The sequence below is a fragment of the Gorilla gorilla genome, chromosome 6 (genome assembly GCF_029281585.2).
Source record: "Gorilla gorilla gorilla isolate KB3781 chromosome 6, NHGRI_mGorGor1-v2.1_pri, whole genome shotgun sequence".
Taxonomy (NCBI): domain Eukaryota; kingdom Metazoa; phylum Chordata; class Mammalia; order Primates; family Hominidae; genus Gorilla; species Gorilla gorilla.
The window spans coordinates 124,930,898-124,950,832 of NC_073230.2; the positions used below are offsets into that span (position 1 = coordinate 124,930,898).

General features: G+C 35.6%; 1 protein-coding gene across 19 annotated transcripts in view; it reads right to left on the bottom strand.

Annotated features, from left to right (window-relative positions):
• TFEC (transcription factor EC) overlaps positions 1-19,935 on the bottom strand; it is a 226,521-nt gene that overhangs the window by 40,927 nt on the left and 165,659 nt on the right. For 18 of the 19 annotated variants that reach the window (XM_055347469.2, XM_055347455.2, XM_055347453.2 and 15 more), the window contains one exon: positions 9,722-9,973. The exons of the other annotated variant lie outside the window; for it this stretch is intronic. In XM_055347469.2, coding sequence (XP_055203444.1) covers positions 9,722-9,973 — 252 coding nt within the window. The remainder of the gene's footprint in view (positions 1-9,721; positions 9,974-19,935) is intronic. 19 annotated transcript variants of the gene reach the window in all.

Here is a 19,935-nt window from a genome sequence, read left to right on the forward strand (position 1 = left end):
AAATAGAGTGGTTATCATGAAATATCTCAAGGCAGATAGGGTCCCTATAGTTAATATGTACAGAGATTACTTTCTACAAACTTTATTTTTCTTTTAAAATATTCTGATTGCATCTTACATGTGGATATCTAAATATTCATGGTTAAATATTACCCAGTACATTCCTGTAGATATAGAAGAGATGGAAACATTTCATCCTACCTTCTCTAAAGACCAATAATAATAGGTAATAGCAATAGCAATAACAAAAACAGCAATAATTATGAACATTTTAAATAGTAACAATAAAAATCACTTTTATAGTGCATGAGATGTACCAGGCATGCTTCTAAGTGCTTTACATACATCATTCATTTAATACTTACAATCACTCTATGAAATGAGTACTTTGCTATATAGAAAAGGAAACTGAGAGAAAAAAATTCAATAATTTGTCCCAGGTTATATAGTGAGTGAGTGGTGGAGGAAGGACTGACATCCTAGAAATTTGGCTCTATAGTCCAAATCTCATTGGCTTTCTATTTCCTTTCTCAGTTCTTTTCTAAAATAGAAACTTCCCTTCCGTACTTTAGCTAGGGGAGATTTTTAAAGTTTATATGTTTAAAAAAATGGTTGCTACTCTCTCTCTCTCTTTCTCTCTCTCTGCTCTAGCTCTAGCTCTCTTTGCTTCCATCATATTCCATTTAGTTAAATTTTTAAATGTGATATAAACTCAAAGATATTGTGAATGTTTTATTTATATAACTATAGTACTGTGAATTTCCCGTGATATATGCAGATACAGTCAGGAGTACACTCTGATAGATATGGAAAAAATTTTATAATTCTATTGATGTTATCTTCAAAGCAAGATATCTAGGAACTTAAGAGAATTGAGTGTTCAGAGAATTCTACTAAGATACTCGAAAAAATAAGGAACATTATTCATATCTTAACAAATATTAATTAAGCAATGTTTACTGTGAGATCTTGTGGTTAGAACTGGAGCTACCATAGCCAACAGCAGGAAATTCTTCCTCTTATGCAGCTCAAAGTCTTAATGAAACAGACCCATAAACAGCTTAATAACAAATAGTGGGCTGAGGAAATTAAAGCAGGTAGAGGATACGGCTTGATGAAAATGGTTGTTATTTTATAAAGCGCATCAGAGAAGATTTACTGACATTTGAACAGACATAAGATTAACATGGGAAAGGGTCATCCTTGGGAAAACAATAAGAAACACCTAAAGTAGGAACAAGTTCAACATGTTTGAGAAAGAATGAGCACTAATGGGAATAGAGCAGAGTGCGCAAAGGCAAGAGCGGTTAGAGATGAAGTGGAAAAGTATGCAAGAAACTGACATCACAGAATCCTCAAGGCCAGTGGTATCCAGTAGAAATTTCTGCAATGATGGGAATGTCCTACATCTGAAATGACCAATGTATTAATAGTAATAACTAACCACATGCCCTCATATGACTACTAAATACATGAAATGTGGTTAGTGTAACTGCGAAACTGAAATTTTAATTTCATTTAATTGTTTTAAATGTTACTGAATTTGGCCGGGTGCAGTGGCTCACACCTGCAATCCCAGCACTTTGGGAGGCTGAGGCATGCAGATCACTTGAGGTCAGGAGTTCTAGACCAGCCTGGCTAACATGATGAAACCCTGTCTCTACTGAAAAATACAAAAATTAGCCAGGCGTGGTGGTGTGTGCCTGTAGTCCCAGCTACTTGGGAGGCTGAGGTGGGAGAATCACGTGAACCCCGGAGGCAGAGTCTACAGTGAGCAGAGATCGCACCACTGCACTCCAGCCCAGGTGACAGAGTGAGACCCCATCTCCAAAAAATAAAAATAAATAAGTTACTGAATTTGGACTAACTTTAAACTCAAACAGACACATGTGGTTCATGGGTACTACAGTGGAGGGTGTAGCTCTAGCCATGGTCAGATGTTAAATCCTTGTGCACAGAGAGATCTTTAAAGAAGCTAGGTTAATACATGTGCATATTTTGTTTCTTTTGTTTGGTCCAGTCTCTGAAATTCTTTAAGTAAATTATTGATTGTTATTAAACTTGAATTTTTATTTTGCGATATTTTACTCATATTCTACCACTAAACGGGCAAAAACCTTGTACTGAACAGATGTGAAGAAGATTTGAGGAAAGAAGATTGCTAAACATAATTTATGAGGAGTGCTTTTCATTTGGATACTTGGAGTGGATTCAGTAAAAGTTACACATAAGTCATTCATCTATTTTCTCTCTGGAAGCTTACGTCATAAATGACGCGGTCTGTTTAATTTTTCATGTTGACTATAAAGCATGCTTAGGTTTCCCTTATTCCAGAAAGAAACTTTTCTTTGTTATATGAGAAACATCCTCCTTTGGAGGCTGTGCCTTTGCCTTTAACACTACTATCCCTCATTTCTGTCATCTACCTACATGACTACTTTTTTCCCTAATTTCAGTTTTACCATTATCTTAATGGATGTTAAAATCTAAAATCCAGCCTAAAACCTTCACAACTTCTAAGTATCTCCATAATTAAAAACCCAAGAATCCATTTGTTATTTTAAAAAGACAATAAACACACCATTTTGTATCAGATGAAACAGAATTAATAGATCAGACAAAATAAGAATTACAAACCCGCAAGTAAGCATCCTCAAAATAATAAATTAAGATCATAACAATACAAAGAAAGAGCAAATTTCTTGACAAAAGTAAAAATGGAGATAATAGGCATAGAAAGTATAAGATTCAAGGACAAAGGAAAACATTTATACGTTTTCAGGTATGTGAAAATAAAGGTTTACAAAAGAACAAAACTTTTTAACAACACTGAGTGCAAGAAGAAAATGGGATAATACTAGAAATATTAAAGGTAAAGAACTTTGAACCTACATATTTATAGCCAACAAAGTATCTTTTAAGTATGTGGATGAAATTAAATTCTTTTTGGATATAAAAACTCAGAAACTTTAAGGCAAAAATACCTTTTAAAAACAGTTTAAGGAGTACTCCAGTCAGAAGATAAATAAAACCATGAAACTGATACAAAACAAAAGAATGAGTAAAGAACAGTAAAATGTTTGTGATCTAAGTAACTCTAGATATATGTAGAGAGAGACATACATGCATAATAATTATATATATATTTCTATAGATAAGTACATATATATACATGAATTCTATACATAGATAAATTCTATAAATATCAATTCAGAAAGGTGGGTGACAACAAGGAGATGAGACCATACTAAGGTAGATTTTTACTTCAGAGTATGTCATATATAATGTTAAACAAGGATATAGATGTAGAAAAAAACATAATGATGACTCTTAAAATATTAGAAGTAACAAACAGAAAAGAAGATTAAAACTGACCAATGGAAGACAGAAAAATAAAGGGCAAAGAAACGGAAAGCATAGTAACTTAAAACATAAGAAATTGTAACTGTTAAATCCTAATAGCAAAGTAAGTACAAGAATATAAATGAGTTAACATATTGATTGAGAAACTCTTTCTTGAATTGGATTTTTAAAAGGTTTTGTAATATTTTGTCTATAAGAGACACACTTAAAAGTAAACAACAGAAAAAGCTGAAACAAGGTTAAAAAAGGTATCATAAATATAACCAAAAGGAAATCCACAGTAGTGGTATTCATATTAAGCAATATAAAATTCAAGGTTAAAATCTAAAGGAAAAATAATACCAAGTGATCATGAACACGTATGCACCTAAAAATATATACAACTGTCAGAATTCTGTGGAAAAGTAAATCAACACTTGCAGTTGAATATTTTAACTCAGCACTCTCTAAATCTGATAGTTCAGCGCATAAACCTAAGTTTAGACTTCTCTTTACCTATACTTAAAGCCATGCCTTGGGTCTTGTCATCATCTAAAATGCTTCATTTCTGAAATCTTAAAATCCATGATCTTACTCATCAAATGCAGCCTTTGTTTTAGATCCAGTCTAAACACTGGCAGATCACCTGAACAATTTTTATTTTATGACCCATTACGCCTTTGCTCTGTTACCTTTCTGTCCAACTATCCCAAACATCCCAGGTAGTCAATCTCTCCACCTTCTATTAACTCAGAATTCAAAATAGAATGGCTTCTGCTCACCATCCTACTGACATCCCTTTTGTTGTTATTTTTATTCACTCTTTGCCAAGTTCAACAGATATTGATCAGTTCTTATTTTACTAGACTCATCTGCTATATTTGGGTGTGTGAATCACTCCCTCCTTCTTTAAACTAATTCTTTCTTTGGCATCAATGACATTGCACTCTCCCAGTTATCTTTTTACTTTACTTTTATGGGCTTTCTCTTCTAACCATCCCTTAAATGTTGGTCATCTTCAAAAGAGTATCTTTAGCTATCACTCTCCTCACTGTATTCAGGTTCTCAAGGGGATTTATTTCTCATTCAAGATTTCAAAGACCATCCGTATGCTGACAACTCTCAAATCTCTTCCTCCAGTCCAGCAGATTTGGATATCTAGCTGTCACCAACATCTCCACGTGATGATCTCACTGATACCACAGTTCAACATGTTTTAAGGGAGAGTCTCACTTTCTCACACCGCACAATAGAAATAGACTCCCAGCTGTTCCCTATCCCTGACTCCAGACTTCTCCCTCTATAGAGCTGACAAAGTGATCTAGAGTCAAATCTGATATGTCACCCTAGGTCCCAAGTTTCAACCCTACAGTGACTTGATACTGTTTAACATGGAGTACTAGCCTCTCTGTAATTTGCTGATTACTTACTTCTTTGATGTCATCTTTTACCACCATCTGCCTTCTTTTCTATTCATTTCACACTGCTTCCCATCTCTATTCTGCGCTCATGCTATCCCATCTGGCTAAATGCCCTACTAGTCATTTTCCTCTAAGTCTTTTTACATAATATTATAATTATTTGTTAATTTTTTCTCTTGCCCTCAACCTGAAGCTCCTATATGGTATAGATTATATAGGATGTGCAGTTTGTTCCCTGAGCATGTGGCAATGACAGCTGTCTGAATGAAGAAATAAATGAAATCTTATTGACCGTTCTAAGTTCTTTTTTGAGAAATAGATTTTTTATTTTCATTTGTCCTTTGAACCTCTTCTCCTGGTTGTCTTCTAAGTTAACTCATCATCACTTTCATGACAAACTCTACACTCCTTCTAACTACCATACTTCTCTTAACACTCCCTTCATCTATGTATGTTGTTCATCCTGTAAAGGCTCAAAAATCTCAAAATTGCACCAAAGTCATCTTCCACCTTCACTTTCGTATACAATATGACACTGAGACGCATCAACATTACCCGAGTTCATTTCTTTTATTCTCTCTACCACCAATTTTCCTGATTCAGGCTATAACTAAATTGCACTGTAATATTCTGTCATCTGTTCATGTAGCATGAAACTTAACCTTAATTCTTTCCCTCTCAACTGCCATTTAAATGTTTCTGAAGCATTGCTTTGATTATGATACTTTTGTACTCAAAAACTTGTTCCCACAGCAGATCCATTGAGAGTTGTGTAGTAAATATCAATTTTCTTCTTCTTTCTTACTAATGTTTTTGGTGAAACAATATGCTCAGAAGAAAAATGCATTTTTCTCAGCTTCACATCAGCTAAATGTGGCCATGTGACACAGTTTTTACTAAGTCATAAGCATAAGTCTCTTGTGAATTCCTGCAAAATTTTTCCTTTCCTCATGGAGGCATTCTCCTTGCTTCTCTCTCTACTGTCCATCTGGTTTGAGGGCCTGAGAGATGAAGCAGCCCCCTTGTGATCACATGAGGCCCATTAAGATAAAAGTCACACAGTGAAGAAGAAAGAGGAAGAACTGATCTATGTTGACGTCATAGAGAACTACAACAGCCTCTGACTACCTACTTCTGGCCTACTTTTCATGGGAGTTGCCCTGTTTTAAAAATGGAGATAATAGGGGCTGGGCATGGTGGCTCATCCCTGCAATCCCAGCACTTTGGGAGGCCGAGGCAGGTGAATCACTTGAGGTCAGGAGTTCAAGACCACCCTGGCCAATACGGCGAAACTCCATCTCTACTAAAAATACAAAAATTAGCTGGGCATGGTGGCTTGTGCCTGTAGTCCCAGCTACCTGGGAGGCTGAGGCACGACAATCTCTTGAACCCAGGTGGTGGAAGTTACAGTGAGCCAAGATTGTGCCACTGCACTCCAGCCTGGGCGACAGAGCGAGACTCCGCCTCAAAAAAAAAACAAAACAAAACAAAACAAAAAACAAAAAAAGGAGATAATCGTAAACCATAGTGCTGTTTAAAAAATTAATTTAAAATACCACCTGACATAAAATAAAGACTAAATGAATACTCTCATTTTTGTTGTTAATATCACTGTTAATATTCTATGTTGTTAATAATTATAAGACATAATTGTATAAGATTATATGAGATAATATAAGATTATTATGGGAGAAAAATTTGTAACTCTCATTTAGTTAAATCATGGGAAGTTATTTTCTCTTGCATGTTCCTAATGCAGATCTAATTGATACAGTCCCCCACTACCTTGGAATCATGTTCTAAGTTCCCAGATCTGCATTTAAGTCCTGTAGCCCCACCCTAATCCTCCTTTCTAACCTCAGTCACTTATTTGTACCAAACTGTATCACTCTCAAACCCACTTATGCTTGTCTATTCTGCCCTTAGCTTACAGCATTCTCTACTCAAAAAAATTATCTTCCGTCATCTTTGCTGTTGATGTACATGTCTTTCAACATCCAACTCAAGTATTACCACTTCCAGAATTTCCTGAGACCTCACACTGAAAAAATTTATCTTCTGATTTTCTAGAATACCTTGATTTCACTTTTCTAATGGTTCTTCTCAAATTATACCATATTACTTAAAGTATCACTGTACTAATAACAGCAAGTAGAGAAATATTATTGAAATAAGGGTACTCATTATTAACTTATAAATTTGCCAAAAATATGCACTGATTATTAATTGGCAGAAATTCATCTTAGGAGCTAGATATTAAAATGTGAATAAGGTATTGTATTTTCATCAAGCAATTAACAGACTAAAAGATAAGAAAAAGAAAAAAGGCATAATTAAAATGTAGCATGTGCTGTGAGAATGCCATGAAAAGTGCAATTGTTATCCATATGATATCAGCATTGCTATGAAAACTCAGATAACAGGCGCTAAGCCCAGACAGAGCATCACCAGGGAAAGCACCTTAGACAAGAAACCTGAAATGAATTTTGAAGGGTGAGCTAGAATTATCCAGACAAACGGTCATGATCAAATAAGCAGGAGGTAAAGAAAAGGTGTAAGAAGGAGAGCCCCGCCACCATGAGAACCAGTGTAAACCCATAGAGCTGAAACATGAAGCTCTATGGAGATACTGAAGGATAAGTCTGAGCCAGGTGCAAGGGTTAAGTGCGGAAGGGTCCATGTGCTATGGGTAGAAGTTTGAATTGTATCTCAGAAAGACCCATGTTACAAAATGCTTCTTTTGATTTTACATTTCAGCTTAAAGATTTTCAGTCTTCAAGTTACTCCTAATTCCAATTACCAAATCCTGAATCTAAAGCTGTTCTCAGACTTATCCTGTGGTAGCTATGATTTCTGGGGTCTTCTTTGAATTGATGAAATGCTCCCTGATGTCACAGGTGGAAAAGGCTTGGGAGAAAAAAAAACAAAAGATGGCAACAGACACCATCTCCTAAGCTCCCACTCTACCCTTGTGTTAAAAATTTAAAATTCAAGCATCAAAACAACTCTACAACGTGTACACACATGGGTGAGAGAAATTAAGGACTGAAACCACACAGCTATACTATACTGACTATATCCAAAGACTATACACTTTCTGCCTTGAGTCAGACTCCAAGAACCAGTAAAAGTATTAGACTACTGCGACAACACAGGGTATATCCTAGCTATCAAAGATAGTAAGTCTGTGAATGATGGCAGTATGTGAAAATGTATAAACGTACCAAATTCAAAGAGACCACACACTGATTAAAACTATTACAGACTCAGTAAAACTGTGATTAAATGGACATTAATGATAGTTGGGAGATACTTTTGTATACATAATTTAAAATATGATGGTTTAAAAAAATAGAAAAAAATTGTCTATAGCCATTGTTCGTTCACATTGCCCCAAGGCCAGAGCAATTCTTGGGACTTTCAACCCTTCTGAGCCATGAGATTATTTGATTGAGAGCACCCAAAGACCACTAAAAACATGTGAATTTTCTTTATATATACAAACTTAGGATAAAAGCAAAGGTAAGATGTGTGCTTAAAGAATAAAAAAAGTAAATAAAAGGCAGAAAGCTGATCTATGTTGCTTATCCATTCTCATTTTTTAGAGTACATATTTTATAAAATATATAATAAAATCATTTCTAGGTTTTACCTAGAATTAACTGGCATATGCATATCCTTCAAGATTTGTTTTTCTCTTCAGAAATCAACCTTTCACACAAGAAAATGAACTTTGGGAGAAGTAGTTGTAGGATAAATTGTACTGTGTGTAGATCTAACATTTACTGAACAGATTATTTCATCTGATATATATTTTTACAATCTTCATAGACTGAACAGAGAACCTGATTCTACATTCATTTTTTAGGAAAGTTTTTTATATATCCACTACTGTAAAGTTTGAGTAAATATACACGTAGGTATTTACATTCAGTTTTAGATTTCAAAAAGTCCCATTTTTTATTGTTTTATTTTTTATTAATAATCTACCAGATCCTTATTTTTTTCTCTTTTCCAGGTTAACATAAAATTTGTTTAAAAAAATTCTCTATCATTTGGAATTTAAATAATGGGATTCTGAGCATTATCCTTTTGTGCCTGGAGGCTACAGGCTTAATAGATGGTAAGCATTGACCTGAAATCGGCAATAAACACCAGGAATGTAGATTGGGAGATTAAACCTGGGAGATCATAGGACCATAGCTTTATCAACAAATCTAATGGAAAAAAGAAAAGAAAGCTCAGTTATTAATGTAGTTTTTTACACTGAAACATTAAAGGAAGTCTTTTTTCTAGTACCAGTGTTTCCCAGTTCTATTCATACTTCAATATTTTCTGAAGGTTCATTACAAGCAAGTCACAATAAATGTAAACTCCATGAAGCTAAATACTCATTTATTTTGTATGATCAGCACCTCTAAATTTCGGTTATTTAGTAAATAGTAGCCAACTATTTATTAAAAATAGAATTGAATGTATAGAAAAGCAAAAGTTAAAAGATCCAGATATAATTTCATATAAGTGCAATAAAATTATTAGTCTTATTCTAATAGTCAATTTCTACAGCAAAAATTTACTGCTATTTAAGTAATTTCTGTCTGTTTTATGTTAATGGATATTTAAGACAATTTAACTACTGATAAATATTTCAACTAAATTTATCAGAAAACATTTACAATTAGGGCTAAATCTTCTAAACACATACCACTATTAGTGTCTATTTTAATTCACATTAATACATATTTGAAGTGCATATTAAAAATGAATTTTTATAATTTATTATGCATAGGAATTTATATGCATATAGTTAATAGAGAATAATTAATTAATTAAAAGCACATTTCTTTTGTTACATTTGCAGTCGGAATGTTTACTGTAAAAATGTTGACTTCAATTACTTTAATAGAGTTTTTTTCAAAAACTGATGATATATTTTTATAACCAGCCATTAGACATACATGCCATTGTGCATTGTCATCTTCTTTCCCAATAGCTAGTAACTTGGTGAGTGGGTTTTCTGTGAGGCCAGCATCACTGTCCAGAGTTGTGTGTGCATGCTGCACAAGAGGCCCACCACTTGGCACTGCAGGTTGTGACCATTTAAGAGTTGGATTGATGATCTGATGATCAAGGGTCATGAAAGAGTTTACTTGCTGTCTCTGGGCTTTCTGTAATTGAGGCCTTGCAGAACTTTCCAGGTGTGCTGGGACCTACAAGATCAAAATTAAACAAATACAATGTGCAGCATCAGCTGTGAAATTAGAGTTCTCCTTTCCACAATTGCACTAGGATAATAAACACACTATACTATAGCATCTAGTTTCTCTCAAATCTATCGTCCACACTTCTGTCATAAGTTACATACAATTTTAATGGGTTATGATTATTAAGAAGTAATTTAAACTTTAATAAAATATTTTAAATGCTAACCAGTTTTTTTAAATGAGTAGCCCTAAAAATTAGGAATAAATATAAAAACCACAATATTTTTTGAGGGTCTAAAAAATGAAGGCCTAAAATAACGTAAGGAAAATACAGATGATTCACTATTACAAGTAATTTGTATATAACATGTATTACTTGGATTCCTTTATATTACACATAAATATTCTATGGAATACGATCAAAACTTTGTTCTTAAGAAAACTAAAAATTATAAGACAGCAGGAACTAGAAATATATGTACAAAATATTAAGTGTGAAACTGTATGGGTAGTGAAAATCTAGATGATTTTTTTCTACTTTTCTGTACTTCCCTATTTCTATCCTGAGCCCAGTTTTATTTTTTTAATCTTATTTTTAAACTCTTTCATATTTTCACTTATAATAATGAGAAAGTGGTATAGTCATTATTATGACTTGACAGGAGCATTCAGAAAAAAATCTAACGATTGTCATGTGTCAACTAAACAACTGTCCAGTCTGCCAAAATCCCTTTTTCAAAATATACCACATACTTTCAAAATTTTACACCTTCAGTCTAGTTATCATAGTTAATATTGTACTATCATTTGTGTAAGGACAACTTTAAGCATTTCAAATCTGCCCTTTAAAAGCCTGTGAACGTAGTTTTGCCTGGCAGTAGTCTTTATATTTACTGTGCTATTCTGTGACTTCTAATACATTTTTCTCAAGTGGCCTATATATAAACCGATTTAATATTTCCCTCATGTTAAACAATAGTAAAGACTGCTGTACAGTGCTTATTTTTCCTTTTATTTCAGTTACACAAACTGTTCCTTAAATCCCTTAACATGCATTAGCCCAGATAAATAGCCTCTACAAAGTATTTTGCATTTAAATTAGCTGGTTTGGGGTACAATATTGTAGTAGTTACTTTAGTTTAATTCTTTTATGCTGACATTTTTAGCACTATTTTAATTGTACTACCATAAAATAATTTTTCAGTCATATAAAATAGATTAAGATTGGTAATAAAGATTACACATATTACTAATTATATTGCTATGAGCTTTAAAGCTGTAAAATAACATTTCATTAAAATGCCAGTGGTAATTTTTTAGGGTAGCTATTTAGATTATCCTACTGTTCTAAATTAATTCTTTTTAATTTGTATACATTTATGAAATATACATTATGAAGAACACTTTCAGTTTCACAAATCTGAATGATATTTCACACTATGCAACTGAATGCCAAAGAACATTGTATACCTACAATTGGGAAATATCTCTTGTTCTAAGAAGAATATGTTGAATCAGAATTTACAACATGCATTAACTAATTCATTTTTTACTTTTCATCGATTCATTCCAAAAGCCTCATTGAAGCACTTACTCTTGTGTTATATCAAGAATACAAAAGAAGTCACAGATGTGATCCCAAGGTTATAGGAGTTTACAATCTATTGGGCAGTATTAATATCAACTATAGCAACAACAACAATGATAATAATATTAAGCAACAGATACTAGGCACTATGCTAAACAATTTACATATATTATTTTATTCCATTCTTGTTTTAACCTTAGGAGATAGGTACCATTAGTTAGTATCCCTATTGCACTATATAGATGAAGCCACTAAAATTTAGAGAGTTTAAATGGCATACCTATTACCATTCAGCTAGTGAGAGAAAGAAGTGGAATACAGAGCCTGTCTTCCTCAGCAGTACAATATCGGTTCCTGAGTAAATAACAGAAATGTTCACAATGCAAAGCAAAAGCTCCATAACACATGCAATGAAATTAAAAAGAAGTGGTTTTAAAAAAACATATTGAAAGAGAAAGTGATTTTAAGTCAGCTGTTGGAAGGAGAGATAGTCCTACACAGCAGGCAAAGGAAAGAACATCTCAAATATTCTCAGCAAACTATCGCAAGGACAAAAAACTAGACACCACATGTTCTCACTCATAGGTGGGAACTGAACAATGAGAACACTTGGACACACAAGTGTGTGATGAAAGGGAACATCACATACCAGGGCCTGTTGTGGGGTGGGGGGAGGGGGGAGGGATACCATTAGGAGGTATACCTAATGTAAATGACAAGTTAATGGGTGCAGCACACCAACATGGCACATGTATACATATGTAACAAACCTGCACGTTGTGCACATGTACCCTAGAACTTAAAGTATAATAAATATATATAAAAAAACATAAAAAGAAAACCTCAAATAGAAAAGATCCAGATGAAACAAGACAAGAAGTTGTGAGACAGTCACAAATGTTACTCATGCAAAAGAAGTCACAGATACTTTTCTCAAAGCAAGAATACCATCTCCTCTTCAGGCCACTCTATACAGAGTCAGAATAAAATATAGTATGGGACTAACTCTAATTCTCCCGAAATTATTGATTATCTGTGAGGAATTACAAAAGTTTAGCAGGCAAGAGTGAGGACTGTGTTGGAAGCTATCTGTACAACATCTGTAACCTAAGCAGAAGAGTATAAAAACTTGGTGTAGCATGGAAAGATTCAATAAAATGTGATTATACTGTTCCCTAGAAAAAAAATCTCTGACTTTACTAATCATGAACTAATATCAGAACAACGGGATAACTCATTGTAAAACACCAGTTTAACTATGTACCACTAATTTTAAAATACCTTAAAAATTGCCTAGGTTATAAAGACATAAAATTATCTTGTGAATTTCTCTAACTGGATGTGCCAATATTTTGTGGGATAAAGTAAATGAAATTATAGGTTGCCATTGTTCATTTGTTCACTTATTCAAGAAACAGTTTTTGAGTATCAAGCATGTGTGGGCACTAAGTGGTACACTGAAGGTAGAAGGCAGATTAACACAGCGTCTGCCCTCAAATAGTATACAGCATAGTCACAATCTAGACAGGGTAGTAAAAAATGAGTTCTTCATGGGCAAGGACTGTATTTATCTTGCTGGCTGCTCAACTGCTATGCTTCTTGTACATATCCCAGAGAATGACAGACAGCAGGCACACAAAAATATGTGTTTATATGTGCTCATATAAACACATATAAAATGTGTTTTATATATATATATAAACATATAAACACATATAAAAATGAAAGAATGAGTCATTAGAGTAAATCTTGAGAATCCACTAGAAGACCATATAAACCATAATCAGGATATCAAAGTATTTGCTAGGAGGTCAGAACAGCTACAGATTGTGATTTGTTTCATTGAATTCTCAAAGAGATAAGACCATCAAAATGAAGAGAAATTTTTTGGTTTTTAAAACAATAAGTAAATCATATCTTCAGAACTCAAAATTATGTTTCAATATTATCCTAACATGCTGCTATTGCAAATTAACCTATATAGAGAATATTTTCCTTTACCCAAAACCTTCCCACCACATTACTAACAGCTTATTTATAAGTTTCTTTTACATCCAGTACATCTTGCCTATCAAAAAAAATTACAAGACATACTAAAAGGCTAAAAAACATGGTTTGAAGAAGCAGAATAAGCATTATAACCAGACTCAGATATGGCAGGGAAGTTAAAATTATCAGACCAGGATGAATTTTTTTAAAACTATGATTAATATGCTAATAGATAAAGTAGCCATCATGCAAGAGCAGATGGGCAATGCAAACAGAGTGACAGAAATTCCAAGAAAAAAAAACAAAAAGGAATACAAATATCAAAAACACTGTAGAGAAATGAAGAATGCTCTTGATGAGTTTATTAATACACTGAAGATGACTGAGAAAAGGATCTCTGAGATTAAGGATTTCACAACAGGAAACTACAGAACTGAAAAGCAAAAAGAAAAAGCTTAAAAACAAAAAAAGAAACAAAAAAGAATATCTAAGAACTGTGGGACAATGACAAAAGATGTAACATGTGCACAGTGGGAAAACCCAAGGGAACAGAAAGGGAGAAAGAAACAGAAACAATATTTAAAGCAATAATGACTTAGAATTTCTTCAATTAATATAATGTACCAAACCACAGATCCAGGAAGCTCAGAGAACACCAAGCAGAATAAATACCAAATGAAAACAAAACAAGAACAAAAAACAATCTATACCTGGGCATAATATATTTGAAGTACAGAAAATCAAAGATAAAGAAAAAAACTCTGGAAAAAAATCTAGAAGAAAAAGCACCCTACCCATAGAGAAGCAAAGATAAAAATTACATCTGACTCTTCCTTACAAACCATGCAAGCAAGAAGAGAGGAATTAAATACTTAAGGGATTGAGGGGGAAAAACCCCACCAACCTAGAATTCCGTAGGTTGTGAAATTTCCCTTAAAAGGTAAAGGAGAAATAAGGACTTTTGTAGACAAGCAAATATTGAGGAAATTTGTTTTCAGTAGCCCTGCCTTACAAGAAATGCTTTTAAAAATTCCTAAGAGGGAAAGAAAATAATGTAGGTCAAAAAGTCAGACCTACATAGAGAGACAAAGAGCATCAGAAACAGAATAAATTAAGGTAAAATAAAATTGCTTATTTTCTTATTCTTCATTGATCTACATTAATGTATTTAAAATAATAAGGCAATCATGGGAGGAGGTTCCAAGATGGCCAAATAGGAGCAGCTCCAGTCTACAACTCCCAGCGTGAGTGATGCAGAAGACAGGTGATTTCTGCATTTCCAACTGAGGTACCACGTTCATCTCACTGGGGCTTGTCAGACAGTGGGTGCAGCCCACGGAGTGTGAGCCAAAGAAGGGCGGGGCATCACCTCACCCGGGAAGCACAAGGGGTCGGGGAATTCTCTTTCCTAGCCAAGGGAAGCCATGACAGACGGTACCTGGAAAATCAGGACACTCCTACCCTAATACTGCACTTTTCCAATGGTCTTAGCAAACGGCACACCAGGAGATTATATCCCATGCACGGCTCAGAGGGTCCCATGCCCACGCAGCCTCGCTCACTGCTAGCACAGCAGTCTGAGATTGAACTGCAAGGCGGCAGCGAGGCTTGGGGAGGGCCGTCCACCATTACTGAGGCTTGACTAGGTAAACAAAGCGGCCGGGAAGCTTGAACTGGATGGAGTGCACCACAGCTCAAGGAGGCCTGCCTGCCTCTGTAGACTCCACCTCTGGGGGCAGGGCATAGCTGAACAAAAGGCAGCAGAAATTTCTGCAGACTTAAACGTCACTGTCTGACAGCTTTGAAGAGAGTAGTGGTTCTCCCAGCACGGAGTCTGAGATCTGAGAACAGACAGACTGCCTCTTCAAGTGGGTCCCTGACCCCCAAATAACCTAACTGGCAGGCACCTCCTAGTAGGGGCTGACTGACATCTCATACAGCCGGGTGCCCCTCTGAGATAAAGCTTCCAGAGGAAGGATCAGGCAGCAAAATTTGCCATTCTGCAATATTTGCTGTTCTGCAGCCTCTGCTGGTGATACCAAGGAAAACAGTGTCTGGAGTGGACCTCCAGCAAACTCCAACAGACCTGCAGCTGAGGGTTCTGACTATTAGAAGGAAAACTAACAAAGAGAAAGGACATCCACACCAAAACCCCATCTGTATGCCACCATCATCAAAGACAAAAGGTAGATGAATCCACAAAGATCAGGAGAAACCAAAGCAGAAAAGCTGCAAATTCTAAAATCAGAGCGCTTCTTCTCCACCAAAGGAGCGCAGCTCCTCACCAGCAATGGAACAAACCTGGATGGAGAATGACTTTGAGGAGTTGAGAGAAGAAGGCTTCAGAAGATCGGTAATAACAAACTTCTCTGAGCTAAAGGAGGATGTTCGAACTCATCACAAAAAAGCTAAAAACCTTGAAAAGAGATTAGATGAACGGCTAGCTAGAATGAACAGCATAGAGAAGACCTTGAATGACCTGATGGAGCTGAAAACCATGGCACGAGAATTACGTGATGAATGCACAAGCTTCAGTAGCTGATTTGATCAAGTGGAAGAAAGGGTATCACTGATTGAAGATCAAAGGAATGAAATGAAATGAGAAGAGAAGTTTAGAAAAAAGAGTAAAAAGAAATGAACAAAGCCACCAAGAAATATGGGACTATGTAAAAAGACCAAATCTACATCTGATTGGTGTACCTGAAAGTGACGGGGAGAATGGAACCAAGTTGGAAAACACTCTTCAGGATATCATCCAGGAGAACTTCCCCAATCTAGCAAGGCAGGCCAACATTCAAATTCAGGAAATACAGAGAACACCACAAAGATACTCCTCGAGAAGAGCAACTCTAAGACACATAATTGTGAGATTCGCCAAAGTTGAAATGAAGGAAAAAATGTTAAAGGGAGCCAGAGAGAAAGGTCAGGTTACCCACAAAGGGAAGCCCATCAGACTAACAGCTGATCTCTCCACAGAAACTCTACAAGCTAGAAGAGAGGGGGGCCAGTACTCAAAATTCATAAAGAAAAGAATTTTCAACCCAGAATTTCATATCCAGACAAACTAAGCTTCATAAAGGAGAAATAAAATCCTTTACAGACAAGCAAATGCTGAAGATTTTGTCACCACCAGGCCTGCTTTACAAGAGCTCCTGAAGGAAGCACTAAACATGGAAAGGAACAACTAGTACAAGCCACTGCAAGAACATGCCAAATTGTAAAGACCATCGACGCAAGGAAGAAACTGCATCAACTAATGAGCAAAATAACCAGCTAACATCATAATGACAGGATCAAATTCACACATAACAATATTAACCTTAAATGTAAATGGGCTAAATGCCCCCATTAAAAGACACAGACTGGCAAATTGGATAACGAGTCAAGAGCTATCAGTGTGCTGTATTCAGGAGACCCATCTCATGTGTAGAGACACACATAGGCTCAAAACAAAGGAATGGAGGAAGATCTACCAAGCAAATGGAAAACAAAAAAAAGGAGGGGTTGCAATCCTAGTCTCTGATAAAACAGACTTTAAACCAACAAAGATCAAAAGAGACAAAGAAGGCCATTACATAATGGTAAAGGGATCAATTTAACAAGAAGAGCTAACTAACCTAAATAGATATGCACCCAATACAAGAGCACCCAGATTCATAAAGCAAAGAGACCTAGACTCCCACACAATAATAATGGGAGACTTTAACACCCCACTGTCAACATTAGACAGATCAACAAGACAGAAAGTTAACAAGGATATCCAGGAATTGAACTCAGCTCTGCATCAAGTGGACCTAACAGATATCTACAGAACTCTCCACCTTAAATCAACAGAATATACATTCTTCTCAGCACCACATTGCCCTTATTCCAAAATTGACCACATATTAGAAGTAAAGCACTCCTCAGCAAATGTAAAAGAACAGAAAATATAACAAACTGTCTCTCAGACCACAGTGCAATCAAACTAGAACTCAAGATTAAGAAACTCACTCAAAACCGCACAACTACACAGAAACTGAACAACCTGCTCCTGAATGATTACTGGGTACACGACGAAATGAAGGCAGAAATGAAGATGTTCTTTGAAACCAATGAGAACAAAGACACAACATACCAGAATCTCTGGGACACATTTAAAGCAGTGTGTAGAGGGAAATTTATAGCACTAAATGCCCACAAGAGAAAGCAGGAAAGATCTAAAATTGACACGGTAACATCACAATTAAAAGAACTAGAGAAGCAAGAAAAACACATTCAAAAGCTAGCAGAAGGCAAGAAATAACTAAGATCAGAGCAGAACTGAAGGAAATAGAGACACCAAAAGCCCTTCAAAAAATCAATGAATCCAGGAGCTGGTGTTTCGAAAAGATCAACAAAATTGATAGACTGCTAGCAAGACAGTTACAGAAGAAAAGACAGAAGAATCAAATAGATGCAATAAAAAATGATAAAGGGGGTGGCACCACTGATCCCACAGAAATACAAACTACCATCAGAGAATACTATAAAAACTATGCAAATAAACTAGAAAATCTAGAAGAAATGGATAAATTCCTGGACACATACACCCTCCCAAGACTAAACCAGGAAGAAGTTGAATCCCTGAATAGGCCAATAACAGGCTCTGAAATTGAGGCAATAATTAATAGCCTACCAACCAAAAAAAGTCCAGGACCAGATGGATTCACAGCCGAATTCTACCAGAGGTACAAAGAGGAGCTGGTACCATTCCTTCTGAAACTATTCCAATCAATAGAAAAAGAGGGAATCCTCCCTAACTCATTTTATGAGGCCAGCATCATCCTGATACCAAAGCCGGGCAGAGACACAACCAAAAAAGAGAATTTTAGATCAATATCCCTGATGAACATTGATGTAAATATCCTCAGTAAAATACTGGCAAACTGAATCCAGCAGCACATCAAAAAGCTTATCCACCATGATCAAGTGGGCTTCAACCCTGGGATGCAAGGCTGGTTCAACATACGCAAAAATCAATAAACGTAATTCATCATATAAACAGAACCAAAGACAAAAACCACATGATTATCTCAATAGATGCAGAAAAGGCCTTTCACAAAATTCAATAGCCCTTCATGCTAAAAACTCTCAATAAACTAGGTATTGATGGGACGTATCTCAAAATAATAAGAGCTATTTATGACAAACCCACAGCCAATATCATACTGAATGGGAAAAAACTGGAAGCATTCCCTTTGAAAACTGGCACAAGACAGATGCCCTCTCTCACCACTCCTATTCAACATAGTGTTGGAAGTTCTGGCCAGGGCAATCAGGCAGGAGAAAGAAATAAAGGGTATTCAATTAGGAAAAGAGGAAGTCAAATTGTCCCTGTTTGCAGATGACATGATTGTATATTTAGAAAACCCCATCATCTCAGCCCAAAATCTCCTTAAGCTGATAAGCAACTTCAGCAAAGTCTCAGGATACAAAATCAATGTGCAAAAATCACAAGCATTCTTATAAACCAATAACAGACAAACAGAGAGCCAAACCATGAGTGAACTCCCATTCACAATTGCTTCAAAGAGAATAAAATACCTAGGAATCCAACTTACAAGTGTTGCGAAGGAACTCTTCAAGGAGAACTACAAACCACTGCTCCATGAAATAAAAGAGGACACAAACAAATGGAAGAATTCCATGCTCATGGATAGGAAGAATCAATATCGTGAAAATGGCCATACTGCCCAAGGTAATTTATAGATTCAATACCATCCCCATCAAGCTACCAATGATTTTCTTCACAGAATTGGAAAAAACTACTTTAAAATTCATATGGAACCAAAAAAGAGCCCACATTGCCAAGAAAATCCTAAGCCAAAAGAACAAAGCTGGAGGCATTACGCTATCTGACTTCAAACTATACTACAAGGCTACAGTAACCAAAACAGCATGGTACTGGTACCAAAACAGAGATATAGACCTATGGAAGAGAACAGAGCCCTCAGAAATAATACCACACATCTACAACTATCTGATCTTTGACAAAACTGACAAAAACCAGAAATGGGGGAAGGATTCCCTATTTAATAAACGGTGCTGGGAAACCTGGCTAGCCATATGGAGAAAGCTGAAACTGGATCCCTTCCTTACACCTTATACAAAAATTAATTCAAGATGGATTAAAGACTTAAATGTTAGACCTAAAACCATAAAAACCCTAGAAGAAAACCTAGGCAATACCATTCAGGACATAGGCATGGGCAAGGACTTCATGACTAAAACACCAAAAGCAATGGCAACAAAAGCCAAAATTGACAAATGGGATCTAATTAAACTAAAGAGCTTCCACACAGCAAAGGAAACTACCATCAGAGTGAACAGGCAACCTACAGAATGGGAGAAAATTTTTACAACCTATCCA